This window comes from Amphibalanus amphitrite, unplaced genomic scaffold, assembly GCF_019059575.1.
Source record: "Amphibalanus amphitrite isolate SeventyFive unplaced genomic scaffold, NRLGWU_Aamphi_draft 000081F_arrow, whole genome shotgun sequence".
NCBI classification, from domain to species: domain Eukaryota; kingdom Metazoa; phylum Arthropoda; class Thecostraca; order Balanomorpha; family Balanidae; genus Amphibalanus; species Amphibalanus amphitrite.
Genome location: NW_024881577.1, coordinates 228,381 through 244,613, shown reverse-complemented (window position 1 = coordinate 244,613; position 16,233 = coordinate 228,381). Strand labels below are relative to the sequence as shown.

The following is a 16,233-nucleotide window of genomic DNA, read 5'->3' as shown; positions in this document are numbered from 1 at the left end:
GTGCGCCTTGCATCTTAATTTTATTCACTTTTCAAAAGAATAACAATATCTTACGTCATTAGTTTAGAGGGCCTATTACGGGGAATCTTTTGGAATCATTACGGTCTTGGTCAAATTAAGATTTTTCATTGGTCAAACGATAATGACGTAATAAAACCATATTACCAAAACGTGAGCTGTGAATTTCGTTTGTCTTTTTTTGGGAGGCTCTCTCATAACAAAAGCACAGCATGGCACCACACGTGGCAGCTGGCAGGATGCCAAAAGTGGCCAAAAGTAGGTAATCTGAAGAAGTTGATGCCATTTTTGAACTTGTAATTTTATTAGGAAAGTATTAGAGGTTGGTTGCTATTCTTACTAAATCGAAATTGTGTTGCACATACTAATAGCTCATATGAACATTCTGGATTGGGATTTCATACCTGGCAGAAGTGGATTGCTGGATTATTTTTAACAAAACTGACCTATTTGGCTTCCAGGTTTGATTTCCTAACATCTGTCCATAGGCGGCAGAACAGGGGGGGGGGGTGTGGCACCAGGGTACAGTGCCCCCCATAGAGTTTGGCATTTTAGCATTAGCCCTACTGGCGTTGCAGAAAGAATGGGACCAAAATGAAAATCTGCAGTGCCCTGCTGCCACTGCATCTGTCTGTACTGTTTGTTCTTTGAATTAAAGTGGCTGTAGCTTGTTGATAAGATTGTCATCAGTGCTGTCATGAAAAAGTTACAATGGGTCACAAAAAGTAGCAATATGCATGTTCTTGGTTTATTTTAAATGTAGTACAAATGTTGTTTATTTAAATTCAAATTTAATGATGATACCTAATGATCACAAGTGGTCTTAACCAATAACCATGTCCACAAGTGATAATTCTCAATTGTATTGCACTGTAAGGTGTACAATTATGTAGGATAAGGGTTTCATTGGCTACATGTTGTCGTGAGATCCATACAGATCATAGGTCCTCCACAAATTTTAGCCCGCTGGATCCACAGAAATCATAGATCCGACCCCTAAATTTTGTCGAGAGATCCATTCAGATCATAGATCCAACCCCTGAATTTTGTCGAGAGATCCACTCGGATCATAGATCCAACCCCTCTATTTTGTCGAGAGATCCACTGAGATCATAGATCCAGCTCTCGGATCCAAGCACATGTCTGATCCTCAGTTCATTCACACCAAATGAACAGAATAGCCGTCCAATAAAAAGTACAGCAAGATTTATTCTGGCTTTCTCATCTATGACGTCACCGTTTGGCGAACTCGTGAGACCATCGCTACTACATATAATACCAGTCACGCAATGGAGACCGAGCTACACTGCTCGTATTTTCAGCTGGTGCAATGCAGCGTCGCGCGGGCCGCCCGGGGCAATGAGTTCCCCTGCGTGCCGCGCCTGCGAATTGCCTCTCCGGTCTCGTTGCGTTCCCCGGGGCGCGGTTCGAGGCTATCCCGGCTCCAGACCGGGACTGGCTCGGCCTGCAGAGCTCTGTGCAGTGGCACGATTACAACCGGAGCAGCGGCGAGCTGGACCTGACAGGTGAAAGTGAAACGACGCGAGACGACTCGATCCGGGTGCGGTCGTTATACTTTCGATTGTTATCTATTGGAATGATCTAAAAACTCAACATGAATTTACCTTTACTCTTGTTACTATTTTTTTAAGATGATTGTACCAGAGGATAATGTTAACCCGCGCCCTGCTGGGGGGGGGGGTGTTTGAACACCCCCCTTGTGGTTTTTCGCGAATATCTCAAAAACGGCGGCGCGGAGCGCCGCCGTTTTTGGTACACCTTATCATGCATCAATTCTACACATGTTGTGAAAATTTCAGACCAAGGTCATTCAAGGTCAGGTCACCAGGTCACTTGAAGTGACCTCACCTCATAAAAAGTTTCAATGTCTCTCATAGCTACACCGAGTGACCGATCGCTTTGAAACTTTCAGCGATTGCTAAGAGCAATAGCATGTACAAAATGTATATCTCAGAATTTTGATATCGATGACCTAAGGTCAGGTAAATTTTGCGACCTCCCCATTATAAGTCAATGGGAGAAAATTGAAATGGGTCTCTTTTGGACGAAAGACATTATAAACACTCCCAAACACTGAATTACAAGTGGTTTAGACACACTGAACATGAAAATGGTGTCCGTGACCCCTGTTTATGCCCTGAGGTCATCTTAGGTCACGAATGGTATCTAACAGTTTTTCGCAAATAACTTTTGATAGAGGCATGCTAGAGCGATGAAAACACCTTAGATGTGTTCAGCTCGACGATACGGATCGACTGATATGCAACATGACCCTTTCCGGTCAGGTCATGACCTTGACCTGAGGTCAAATTTTCAAGTTGACCTTTCAAGGTCAAGTTATAGTTCATTCGATGCGTCTTGACGAGAGGAACACGATGCCGGTAAAAGTACGCTCGTACAAGGCTTGGTTCAAAAGTTATTGCAGAAAAACTGTTTTTCCGAAAAAATCGGCTATTTTTGCAGTTTTTGCCCCCTGCAGGCAAAACCGTTGACGTTAGGTCAAATCTGAGAGAATTACTCAGAAAGGGCGTTAATAGGGCTATCGAATGCGCTTTCCGCGGCGCTGTAGCTCTATTGGTTCCCGAGTTATGCGTTGGCTTCTTGGAAATTTTCGACATTCGACCTGGAAATCGGCGAAATTTTGCCTTCAATGACCTCTGGTGACTTGACCTTTGACCTGACCAAAAAATTGACCGAAGTGATTTCGTCATTATTTTTGACGCTCTTTCGAACGCCGCCTTCCGCGTATCGCTACGTGGCCCAGGAGCCGAGTTAGAAGGGGGGGGGGTGTTCAAACACCCCCCCCCCCCCAGCAGGGCGTGGAAATCCAGGACCCCCAGCCGGGCGCGGGTTAAATGATTAAGTATTCCTATCAATTAGTCATCTTTTTATAACCCACAACCCTCGTTCAACTTTACTAGTTTGTAGGTTTCAAGCAGCTCCCCCATCAAGGCTCGATACTCCCCTAAAACGATCATAACGCGGCCCTTATCCGGGACAGCGTGCGCGGCGCGAGCGCTACAAGCTGAGAACGAGTGCAACGCTATTGAGGTCGTTTTAAACTAATTACCGACCGAGAAGCACTCACGGATTCGAAGAATCTGATACTTTGAGGTGGCTGGTAGTTGCACCACAAAGACGCCCATTAGAAACAGAGTGTGCTCGCTTCAGAAGCGGCCCTTGTTATCTCGTAGTTCTGAGCAATGCTAGGAACACCTTAAGCGTAAAACGTGTTTTGTGCGCAATAATGGATTGCAATCAGTTATAGAATTACGCAGTATTGTAATATAGTTGCATTTATGCGATCTTACTATCGGTCAGATGCTGACCAAAATAGGGCATGCTAAATTTGGCGGCGCTACGCGCCGCGTTTTACGTTATTCGCGAAAATCCTGAAGGGGGGGGGGGGTGCATCAACCCCCTCGCCGGGCGAGGGTTAAACAGGTAATTGTACGGCAAGTTACCAGTGGCGCGGGGAACTTAGAGGTGTGCCCGCAATTAGCGAGTGCAGTCGGTCGGCATGCGGTCATTAGTGTTTATTTGCGCTCATTATCAACTTTACAGCCCTCCTTAGCATCTAAAAAATGGCGAGAATATAACGCTTGGAGTTGGAGTGAGCCTGAGCACTAATAATATTGAATTGTATTGTATTGTATTGTATTGTATTGTATTGTTTTGTATTGTATTGCATTGTATTGGCAATTAAAACACTCCACACACTAAAATGGCTTTTCTTAGTGTCGCGTCTGACTTAAAAGGGGAAAAGACGAGTTAAAATGAACTCAGATCACAACACTCAGTAAACATATAGAACAATTCACTCATCTCCACACAAATACGTTAATACCTTTGCCTTGAATTTTGAAGCCGTGCATAGCGGTATCTTACAGTATTTATGCTAACTCGAATCAGTGTGAAAAATAGGGCTTATACTTCCATAGTAGTTTGAAAGAGCAGTGTCCCAAAATGCGTTGATTTGGATGAGGAACGACTTCCAAATAAAACTCATTTTGCACTCGTTATTCTTATTTTTTAGAGCACTTTTCACTCCCAACTTCCCCCCCAAAAAACTTGTATGGATGGTCGTTAAACATCCTACATTTTACCAACCTTATATGTCATTGTATGCTTTTGATCCCTTATCCATTCTTATTGGGCCTTATCTGACCAACCATTTTCCACTCTAATCCCCTTTTCGGAAAGGAATTTCCCCTCTGACACGCAAGCCAAAATACAATTTTGGGACACTGAAAGAGGGTAAGTTATTTTGTGAGAGATGGAAGTCAATCCATCTTTTGGAAATTTGAAGCGTTTAAGTGGTACCTACACACGCAACATCTTTACGTCTCTTCGCAATGGAAAGCTTCTGTCATATTGACATAATTTGGAAAGCTCACTCGTCAATTGCTAATGAAAATATTTAACCGGCTAAATTGAATAAAATCACTGGCTGATACTTCCAGGATTCCAGTTTATTTGCTCACTGGCGCTCGTTTTCAAGTTGAGGAAGTTGGCGATCTTTGACTAAACCTGTCAAATCAGACAGATTGCGCTCGAAGTTTGGATGGGAGGTTCGGCTTTAGGGATGCATCCAATCAACTCTGCAAACTTCGGCTGTGTGCAGAATTAAAAACGACGCGGCTGAAGGTCTACTGATACCGACAAATTAACGTCAAATAAATCTGTTACTCGAATTCTACTTCACTTTGATAAAAAGAGTATTTTTCTAACTGAACTAACCAATGTAGTGTTACACCAAGCTATTGTGATGCTATGATCATTTGCGTCATTTGGCTCGTTGGTGGAGCACTCCTTTCAGTTACCGGTGGTGACACGCCAAAAAAAAACTGTCAAAGTTCCTTTCATTCCGCGCATGCTGACGAGCACCCCCATATACAGTCTCCGACAGACGTGCTGACGAGGCGGACAGCTGGGTGTCTGGCGTCACAATGGCCGCGCTGCTCACCGTGTCGGGACAGGACGGCAGGGTCTCGATGAGGACCTCTGGCACGGTGAGCGGCGGCGGCGGGGTGGCGGCAGACGGCGGCGACTGCTGCACGGGCTGACCCTCCACCAGGGCCGGCGGCGCGGCCGGCCGGGCCGGACCGGGCGCCGGTGCCGCCGCCGGCCGTGGCTCGGCCAGGGACCCGGGCAGGGGTGGCCGGCTCTCGATCGGCGGCATCGACGGAGCCAAGCTCGGCTGGCCGGGTGGCACCAGCAGACCAGCTCCTGGAACAATAGAGAGCAGGTCGAACGGCCGCCGGTATTTATTGGACATGGCAATGCAATCTTTCGGCAATGCAATATAACCGGAATGTGGTTGTGTCAAATAAGATATCGGTGGCTGATTTTATTTGATCGACTTAAAAGCGGGCAGCTGAACAGATGCCCTTTGGGCTGGGTGGCAGCCGTGTCTGGTGTCGTGCTGCTATCCCGACAGCGAGCAAACATTCTCACAGACGGGACACTCTGCGGCGGGAGTGAAACGGGTGACGGTCCGCGGCGCTTCTCCGTAGTAACGGCCCCGTTCTGGGAATCCGACGGGCGGCGCGCTCCTCTCGCGGGGCTTTATTTAGCCGGGGCCAGCGGCAGCTCGGCCGAGCCGCGCCAGCTCGCAGCCGGCAGCTGCCTCAGCTCTGCCATCAGGGCTGACTGTAAACAGAGGATCGTGCCGCCTGGAGCGCGCCGCGGCGCCGGCCGAGCTCGCGCCGCGCGTCCCGATATAGGCCGGCCCCCTGGGAGCTGCGGAGCTGGGGATCAGCCGGAGACGGGCCGGAGGAGCCCCGGAGGTGGGAGGACGCTCCCCGGCGGCCGAACCGCGGGGGAGTTGGTACAGATGTCGGCTGACGCGCGTGGGATACACGGGGGAATTGCATTGGATCTGAAGACAATTGAACGAATAATGACCATTCCAGGCGCTCGACGTTTGTCGTCATTGTATGCAGTAAAGTATTTACCTTTGTCAAGCTGGGAGATAAACACGACAATTCCAACATCCTCCAACACGACAAATCGTATTGGAGTTGTCGCGCTGGAAGGTGTCGTATTTCAATTTAGTTGGTTAATTGTAGACTTTAATATTTTCGGAATAGGGCAAGAACTTTTTCCGAGGATTAAGCATTTTTTTCAAAATACCGAAATATATTCCAAACAAGAAAGCCTTGGAAACGATGTTGCGGATGCCAGCAAGTGTTCGTGTTTTATCTACAAGATATGCAATATCGCCGAAAGCCTCCCTCGAGAGGCGGCGCGACCGCCATCCTCCCCAGAGACGGCCGCGGGGTACCGCCCGGCCCACATACTCGTGTCTGCGACAGCACGAGGCTCTGATCCGCCATCGACCCGGCAGCGGCCGCGCTCAGCGGCGCTCCAGACCGACCGCGCTCGCCGGAACAGCATCATTCAGGCGCCCGCGCGCAAAGCCATCTAGCGGCAATTCGAGAAGCTCTTCACTGCAGCGGCTTCGCGGGTACATACATACCGAGCTGCGCTGGGAGCGTTGAATTGAATTATCATTGATTGCTACGATGCATTTGCATGGACTTTTTTATAAATTTAGCTCGAATGTTTGAATGGACGGCGACAGAGCCGGAGCCCACGCTAAGCAGAGCTTGTTGCGTAGACCCCGACTCCTACCATCCGATCGCGCAATTCCCGGTAACGGGATAATTTAGATGCCAAAGTTTAACAGTGTCCTTCAAAGCCGGACACGGCCTGCCCCACTCTACTGACTTCAACTTGCTGCGGCTGCTCCTACCAACCGCAGACCATCCCTGTCAGGAGTTTCAAACATCGAGCGCCGGAGCGAATCGAATCCGGGCTCTCGCTAGCGGGAGTCCAGCGCTTTAATAACTGAGCTACGGGACAGGACAAGACAGACTTGGGAACTTAGATGGTGTTGTAGGACATTGCCTAAAAATCCATTCTGCGATGGACGCGTAACTAATGCATAAAAAAGAAAAGCTTACATTTGTTTAATTGATGTCTATTGGAAGCATGACGACGCGGCCATGGTGGAAAACGTTTGAAGCTGCTTACCAGATTCTTCTATCAAATGTCGCATTTGATGGCTGTTTACTGAAACCCTCAGCTGGATATTTCGACGTACTCTGTCATCACTCAGCCTTCCATTAGAGCTGCTCTTTTCAAATAAGCCGGAATTGATTTTGGATCAGAGGATCGTGATGGCAGCCAACACAGGCCGCCTTTTCCGAGGACTATTGGTGCCCTGTCGATAAATCATGTCCGTAGGCCGGCGCGGCTGCGGGTTTTTGTCGATCATCCTGATTGTCGTGTCGTCTTTGATGTGTTCTTCATCTCTGTGGCGTGGTCTGGTCTATCTGCCCGCCCGCCCGGGGCGTCTGTCAGAGCGCGGCGAGCGGTACCCGGCCGCTGAACCGCTCTGGCGAGCCTCTCAATGTTCCGCAGCGGAAATGAGGCTTCCAGAGCTTTCAACGGAACAAGTTTGTAAGCCACCTGAACACAATGATGAGGTTCTTTGAGATGGGATCTGTGGAGATAAACGAGTAAACAAGCCTTTGAGGGGATGTGAGCGAGCGTAGTTGTCTGATGTGTCTGAAATAAACGCAGATGGTGTGGGCTGCTTCTTTGCGGTATATATTATGATGGCTCTAATGTAATCCAGGTCTCCAATTCGTTTAATGCTCTCCAAGGTCAGACACTTTTTTACATACACCTCTCACCGTCACTTATGGAATTTCGCCGACCAAAGACACTTTCTAGTCTAAACGTTTGCAATGCGTCAATATTTTCATTGAGTGGAGAGACACTTCTTTGTCTTCATAGCTCCTGTGTAACAGTTTGGTTACAGGTCAATGGAAAATAACTTGCTTTGTCTCCTGAGTACATGTAGTGGCGTTCAGGGTAGACTTCTCACCTTGTCTCCTGACGCCGAGGATGATACCCAGGGTGGCCGGGGGTCGGGCTTGGAGGGGGGCAGCCGCGCCGGCCGCTGGAGAGACTCCCGGAGTGAAACCACCGGGGCTCAGCGCCGAGCCACCGCCGACGCCGTTCACAGTGTCTGAAAACGAACACCGAATGCCGTCCGTCACTCTGAAATACACGTACTGGTGCTACCGACCACCTCACAACGTGTGGGCATCTTCTATTGATGGTAGATTCTTATTACGAGTATACCATATAATCTCGTGTACCAAGAGATTGGCAGTCCGATAAAAAAGCGGAATCCATCCGTGAAGCCTGAATTCCGTCCGATAGTGCCCGCGGCAGAGCTTTGCCTAAATATTGGATGCGGGTTTGGCATACTGATCAACTGGTAACAAACCAGCGCCGGCCCACATCAGACACTGATATAAACCAGCCCGCTCCGCCATCCCACCACCAGCCGCAGCTGAATTTCACCGACGCGACGGATATAGACGACAGAGAACTCAATTAGTTCGGCGTCGCGCGCGGCTCGCGCCCAGCGGGGCTCGGCCGGCGCTCGGATGGGGCTAGAGCGTGCTCATTTGGTGCTCGGCCAGAACCCCATCTCCGTCGCACGCTCAGTAGAAATTGTTTCTAACGGGTGTTCGTTCAGCGGTCTCTGAGCAAATTTTGGCTCAGTGCACGGTTTGGTTCAGTGTGAATGTTTCGTCAATGGAAGGGTCTAGGGGCGAGTACTGTCTCAGTGGGACGTTCTCCGGGGCGGGGTTGAATCATTGGGGCAGTCTGCGGAGTGAGTATCCGCTCGACGTGACAGGCCCTGATACCCGATTGGCTCAGTCCCCTAGCGGTTTGCGGTACCCTCACTACTCTGCCCGCAAGAGTGGGCAGCGCTGGCCGACTTTAATCGAGGTTGGCGGCGACAGCAGCCATTTGGAAGTTGAGCTAGTAAGAGACATGGCCGTCCGCGCCGGCCGAGTCACCGCCTCTGCAGTGTCAGCGGGGCCAAACGGTGGGGCAGTCAGCGGCGACTTCTAGCTGAAGGCAGGACGCCGCACCATATGGTCAGAATGGTGTGTAAGTAATGGGGCATATGGTCGGACTCAGCAACTACATTCGTAAGTGGGCTATATGCTGTATGGTGAGTGATTGCAATCGATATTGAACAAAGGGAAGTAATAATGATAGAAGTTGTAACAGGAATAGGATTTGGTACTTAACAGAGGTTTGTCATTATATTAATTCGACAATTTATAAAAAAAATGGGGAAAATATGGAAAACAGTATGATATATGAATGTTTTTCTTTCAGCCTAGGTGTTCAAGATCATCACAATCCTATGCAAAAAAAAACTTTCTGCTATGATGTCCGAACTGAGCGTTCATGTAAATTAAAACGCTATCCACGGTGTTGATGAATTCCAGAATGAATAATAGCAGACGTGAATTAGGGCGCTCATCTTTCTCAGAATAAGTACACTGCATTTTATTGCACACAACAACGGACAGAACTGCAATATCTACGTAAAGTCTCACCCATCAGAACTAAGGAGAATGCCATTAGCCGTTTTCACGACGGGCTATCCGGCGAATGCACCTGATTTGACCAAATCTGCACTTAATTTCTTTTACAGCAAATATCTTCATTTTATGAATTTATTTCAGTGTTTTAATCGATGATGCTCTCTGATAATATGACAAAGCAGGCATATAAGCAATTAGTGCAACCCTAGCTGATAGCTGCTAAGAGATACACTGAACCTGATTTGACCAAATCTGCACCTAATCTGTACCAGATGTGCACCAAATGTGTACCAGATGGCCGTCGTGAAAACGGCTAATGTCTCCTTGACAATCATGAAATGACAGCCGGATGTGATATTATAATCCTTGCGTAATGCATAACCATCATGTTTGTGTCCGCTCAACCTGCGCTGATGTGTGGTGGTGGGATGATCAGACCGTGATTGTGTCAACTGTCATCCATCATTTGTCCCGGCTTAAAGCCACCTAGCTGGGCGCCATCCCGCCTATGCATCTCCACCGCTGGGCATCGCCTGGCATCCAAATGACATCGTCGTCCGCCGCTCCGACCCACCCTATCGACTGACGTGTCGTGCCTCGCACCTCTGTTGTCGGTTCTCGACACCGGCCAACTCCAAGGGGTGAGCAAACAGACCAAACTTTGTGTCAGAGGAAGGACCCCACTGCTTCGCGAAGGAACTCGTTAAAGATGCGTAGTTTAGGAGGGCAGTGATTTCGTTCTACGCAATTGATCTTATTTGACGTGTATTCGTCGCTTTTTGTCTCTGGACTGCTCTTCGGTGATGATGTTTAAAAGTAACTATTTCCTGTAAAATGGAACCACTGGACGTTATACTTAAAAGAATCATTGTAATAAAACCGAATGTCGAATTATTCGCTGCCAGATCCTGGTCAGCAGAAAATCTCATTCAATATCGGATTGGACAAAAAGAGTTCCCGAGTCAATCCTGAGTCCGATGTCACTGTCAGTGTAATCTAACCAACCATTGCCACCGATAATGTCGTAGAGGTGACTTTCGGTCAAGGTATGTTCATCATGACCCTAAAAAACTGCTGTTGATGAATTTCTTTCATTTACTGAGGTACGGAATCAAATAGCCAAAGCGCCAGAAAGGGCGCCCCTCTCCACTTTGATGGAGCTGCGGCGCTCATTACTGCCATATATGCTCTGTCAGTCAGTGCACAGTACCCACATAACAGTCTCCTCTAGTGTTCACAGCCTGATTTAACGTAAAAATAAACCCAGAAGCGTGAACGACACACTATTTCTACCACAGGAAGCTGACTATTTTTCAGATAGCAGGACGCTGAGCGACTGCAGAAACTAGCAGCGATTTGTGGCCTGTAAATCACACCACTCTGGTGAGGTATACAATCTCGCCTGGTTTGCATAATTCATCCATTTGGTAGCGTGTTCGGTCAGAGTGTGGTTTTGTTAGAATGGCTGGTAAAAAAGCAGACTGTTTATACGGTTAAGAATTCTGGCTCGCTCGGGTGTAGTCTGCAGGTGTTTATCATATAGTAACCAAGACCTTGAACTGTTGTTGAGAGAACGGTGCTAGATTTATGTTCAGCTGAAAATGTATCACTTGAAGCACACCTGCTTTTGTAATAAATTCGCTTCGTTTTCATAAATCAATGTCGCTCAAGCAATTTAAAACAACGGACGTTTACGCCCAAGATTTGGCTACATTTTAAAAGTCGTTCCATCACGCTTCAGATTTATTGTTCCATCGCTGGAACATTTATTTCGCCAGAGTTGGAGGCAGCCGGACGAGACATAAACGCTGCATTATGCATACTCAGATCACAGCTTTGGCTAGCCTCGCCCTTGGTGGGGCGAACTGAGCTGATAGCTGGTGCCGGCCCGTTGGAATCAGCCGCCGTTTTTACAGAATGATTCTGAAGGTTACAAAATTGTGTTGATAACACTTGTGACCCGGCTATCATGCTAATGCCGCTGTACTCACTCAGCTGGTGGAGCGGGTGTTTGGTGTTTGTGTGGTGTTTGGTGTTTGGTCGGTGTGTTTGACGGCGCTGTACTCACTCAGCTGGTGCAGGGGGTGCGGCTGCTTGGCGTTGGGGTGGTGTTTGATGGCGTTCATGCGCCGCTGGAAGCCGCCCGGCTCCCGCCGCGGTCCCCGCCGGCTGTGCTCGGCCGGCAGCACTCTCCGCCGCTTCTTCGGTAACTTGGAGCGAGCCTGCGGCGCAGACGGGTGCGTGAGCACGAGCACAAATGGCCGCAAACAGCTCCCGGCCGGGGGCTACGGTGCTGTGTGGCTTAGCCAGGCAGGCATTAGTTTTGTTTCCAAAGTTGTCCAACGTGCCTGCCTGGGAGGTTTCTCAAAACAAAGCTTCAAATGTGATGCCTATCTTGCTTGGACTGACAAGGTTTCTCAAAACAAAGCTTCAAATGTGATGCCTATCTTGCTTGAACTGACATAACTTGTGTAAGGTTAATATGAGTAAACTGGCATTCCATGACGGGAAACATTGTCACGTTTTGGGCATCGACATTCGACGCAATGATGGAGTCGTGGTAATGTGCACAACACACTTTACACGGTACGCATTACACATAAAACTTATAGGTAACGTGAGTATTCCGTGTGACATGATAGCTTGCGCTTCTCACACAAACTGTAATTTCCTCAAAGATCGATAATTCGGAAAAGCCGAACTACAAACTAAATTGAACTATTGTGTTTCCTCTGTTATTGGTATCTTAGACTCGCTTTCCTCATTAATTCTGCCGGTGTGTCTCGGGTTTCTGGTAAACAGGCCGTTAGCATGCCGAAATGCGCCACCGGTCGTGGCGTTCATTAGGACGCGCAACGGCTGCCGACGATCTATATAGCAAGCTCTTTGAATGCCGCCAGATGAAATGATTGGCAAATCATACAGGCTCAGTGCTTAATTGCATAGTGTGTTGACTAGGATTTTTTTACGAGAAAAAGTATTTGGTAGCATGATTCTTGCTTTATCAGTTGACGATAACGACCTACATACAGTGAAGTGCAGGTTTTTTGGATGCTGCTGAGCGCATCGGGGAGCTGTTCTTATTGGGGATTAAATTTTCCCCTTGAATAGTTTGCATAATAGTTTGCATAATTATAGTTATGATAATGTTAGCTCTTACTACATAGGTATATTTACTTTCGATAAAATAATGCAAGTTTGCTTTTATTCGACATGTTTATTTAGGCGCTAGCTCCTGTCTGCAAAATTCCAAAAGTTTCTACGCATTTTTGTGCGCTTTGACTGGAAAGTGTAAACGAGTGGAAATTCATACAGCGCCGTTATCTTTAAAAGGTTAATTGAAGCAGCACTTTATACTGCCCTACTGACATTAAGTTGAGGCCAGGCGATAAAGTGTAATAAACCTTCACTTCAATTACATCCACCATCATTGCATTAACACCGTATAATGGGGTAAACAGTCCCTCATGAAGATAGGGCACATATTGGTTCTCGTCCAAAGGCGTATGTTGAAGCGGGTACAATTTCACAGGATTTCGCTCTCAGATGCGCAATGAATAGTGGATGGTTAAATAAATCAGCACCCACTAGTATAGCAACCCACGGGAGATTTATTGGCCTCATAATGATTAACCCTCGCCCCGTTGGGGGGGGGGGCCATTTTGGCCCCCCCTGTGGTTTTTCCTGAATAGCAAGAAAACGGCGGCGCGCAGCGCCGCCAAATTTTCAGTACCTTCCCGGGCATCAATTTGACACCTTCACACCAAATTTCAAGTCTTAGGTCATCTTAGGTCAGGAGTTATTGAGGTCAAACTGAGGTCATGTTCGAGCAAAAATGACCAAAAAACATGCAATCTTGAAACGCTCACCAAATCTACAGTTATCAAGCAATTTCAAAGTTCTTTATATGGTGTAGTAGACAAAAAGCGGCGCTACAAAACTGCTATCTCGGATTTTCAAAATTTTGGTTTTTTGACCCCAAAAAATTCAAAAAATTGATTTTTTTAGAAAAACTAAAAAAAAAATCCAAAATTTTCCCGAATTTCGAAAAAAACCGGAATATATGTGATAGTCCCTGCGCTCTTCTATATACATACCAAATTTCAGATCGATATCTCGTTTTTTGGCCAAGTTATAGCGAAAAAACTGTTCAAAAATGATGACGTCAAATTTTTGAACTCAATTTTTAGCGATTCTAGACCACGTACGGCAAAACAAAGACCACCATTGAACTCCCCGTGACGAGCTGCATCGATTCGATACCCATTTTATGCAAAAATATTAACTTTAAAATTTGACCTAATTTGACCTGACCTTGACCTGACCTTGACCTGACCTTGACCAAAACGTGACCTAAGCTGGCCCCAAAGGCTGCCTGACCCACATAATCGCATTCGTCATGTAAAATGGACCATAAAACATGTATCACACGACACTTTCATATTGTGACCCCCCCCGTGACCTGACCTCTGTGACCTGACCTGGTATCAGTGACCTCAAATAGCAAAATATGTGTTTGAAGAACATTTCCCCATCGATGACTTTCAATGAAATGCATTTTACTCGATTTTACAACGCATTTCTTGAAATGCCTATAAACGGTGAAAATTGGACCTTTGACCTGACCTGTGACGTCATCGGTTTGACCTAGGTCAATAAAATTGGGTCACAAGGTAGTTCCCTGATAGGGCTATCCAACACCGTTTGCCGCTTGTCGCTAGGTTGCGTGGTTCTCGAGATCTTAGGGGGGGGGGCCAAAATGGCCCCCCCCCCCAACGGGGCGCGTTGCTCGGCAGAGCCCAACGGGGCGCGGGTTAAGGACTGGCCTTTCATGAACATCTATTTTCATGTCAGGCCAGGCCGGAGCCTATCCAATAATCTCAGCAGGATTATGGCGGGTCTTTGAAAGAGTTCGTCCTGAAATGTTATTTATAGTTCTGAAGGACATATTACTAAGTAGCTGTAGGATAAGCGCGAGTCAAGAAGAGGTGGTCCAGAGTTCAGCGCGGGCGGGAGGTGACGGCGCCCGCCTGGCCGGCCGGCCGATCCATACCGGCTAATCTCTCGGCGTGTGACGTAGCCCCGCCACTATCGCAACTCAAACAGGCCCTGTTGACAAGCTGCGCCGTTAATGAATTATCCGGGCGCCCCGACGGTGGTGACCCGGCCAGGATTAGGGCCAGCATGGCGAAAGGTGAGAGGCGAGAGTTTAGAGGGTATGTGCACGGCGTTCACTGAATCACCCTGTGGCCTTTTTTGTTGTCCACCTGGCAGACTTCTTCGGGCCACAGACAAACGATTTCTGTATTGATATGCTGAACTAAACAATGTGGACTAGTGACAGACAAGCAAGTTTTTCAGTCGGGAGCCTTCACCTTTGTTACATATTGAGTAATGATATACCTAGAAGTGATGCTGAAGGATCATTGTCGCTTGTCTGCGATATTTATTATTAAGTGTAACTTGTCCAAGTGTTCATTACTTTCCTTATACACACACCTCATTTATTCTTGTTAGCATAGGAGCGACATTCATGCAGAATCGCATGCCTTAACGCTCTCAGCTTTCAGTCGATGCCCCGTGCACACATCATTAGAAGGTCATCGTTATCTTCGTATAGATGAGGGAACTTGGAAGCTGGCCATGGCTAGTCAGCTGGTCAGAGTGACTGTGGACCGACTAAGCTGAATATTCTGGCATGCTCTAAGAATATCGAGTATTTACTTTTAAAAATGACATAGAAGCATCATCCAATATTTCTGATCGCCATGACGTTCCCCGCAGCACCTACCTGCGTGTGCGAGTAGACGTTGGAGAAGTTGGAGACGATGACGGGCACGGGCAGCGAGATGGTGAGCACGCCGGCGATGGCGCACAGCGCGCCAACCAGCATCCCCACGTACGTCTTGGGCACCATGTCGCCGTAGCCGACCGTGGTCATGGTGACAATCGCCCACCACAGGCCCTCGGGGATGCTCTTGAAGTCGTTGTACGGGTTGGCCTGCAGCCGCTCGGCGTAGTAGACCAGCGATGCGAAGATGACGATGCCGAGTATGAGGAAGAAGACGAGGAGAGTCAGCTCTTTGGCACTGGCTTTGAACGTGTGGATGAGGATTTTCAGTCCGGGCGAGTGGCGGGTCAGCTTGAAGAGCCGCAGGATGCGGATGATGCTGAAGAACTCGAGGATGTCGGCGTTGGTGTTGGTGAGGTTCTTGTTGAATTTGTTCAGCAGGAAGTCGGTCAGCATGTCCGTGTAGAAGCTGAGCGTAGCGATAAAGTCGATGATGTTGACCGGCGACTTGATGAAGTCGAGCTTGTTAGGACTGACGATGAAGCGGATGATGATCTCGAAGGTGAACCACATGTTGCAGGCCAGCTCGACGAAGAAGAAGGCCTTGTGCGGGTTGGTGCGGTTTTTGTCCAGCGTCCAATGCACGGTGTTATTGACACCGGTCACAGTGACGTTGTCTATCACAGGCACTCGCATGTTGGGGTGGGTTTTTAGGCAGAACGACAGGATCGAGATGACGATGAAAAACACTGATATCACCGCTACTATCTGAAACGATACGAAACAAACGTCACCTTGCTTAGACACTGGCACGACACTTCAATTGTCTTGATTACATATGCATGGGCTACGTGTCGGGCGCAGGCAAAACAATGCGATGACATCTCACGCGACCATTCCCATCTGCAGATATAAGTGCCCAACAAATGTAGCACAATTTTACTCCCATATTCCTCACTTCCCTCCCTACTAATG

At 47.9% G+C, this 16,233-nt stretch overlaps 1 protein-coding gene across 1 annotated transcript in view; it reads right to left on the bottom strand.

Annotated features, from left to right (window-relative positions):
* The window catches only part of LOC122379589 (potassium voltage-gated channel protein Shaw-like), a 43,755-nt gene that overhangs the window by 14,855 nt on the left and 12,667 nt on the right, over positions 1–16,233 (bottom strand). The window contains exons 5-8 of the mRNA XM_043361904.1: positions 15,259–16,026; positions 11,536–11,689; positions 7,937–8,080; positions 5,006–5,268 (exon numbers count right to left, since the gene is read on the bottom strand). Of these exons, the coding sequence (XP_043217839.1) occupies positions 5,006–5,268; positions 7,937–8,080; positions 11,536–11,689; positions 15,259–16,026 (1,329 nt within the window). The remainder of the gene's footprint in view (positions 1–5,005; positions 5,269–7,936; positions 8,081–11,535; positions 11,690–15,258; positions 16,027–16,233) is intronic.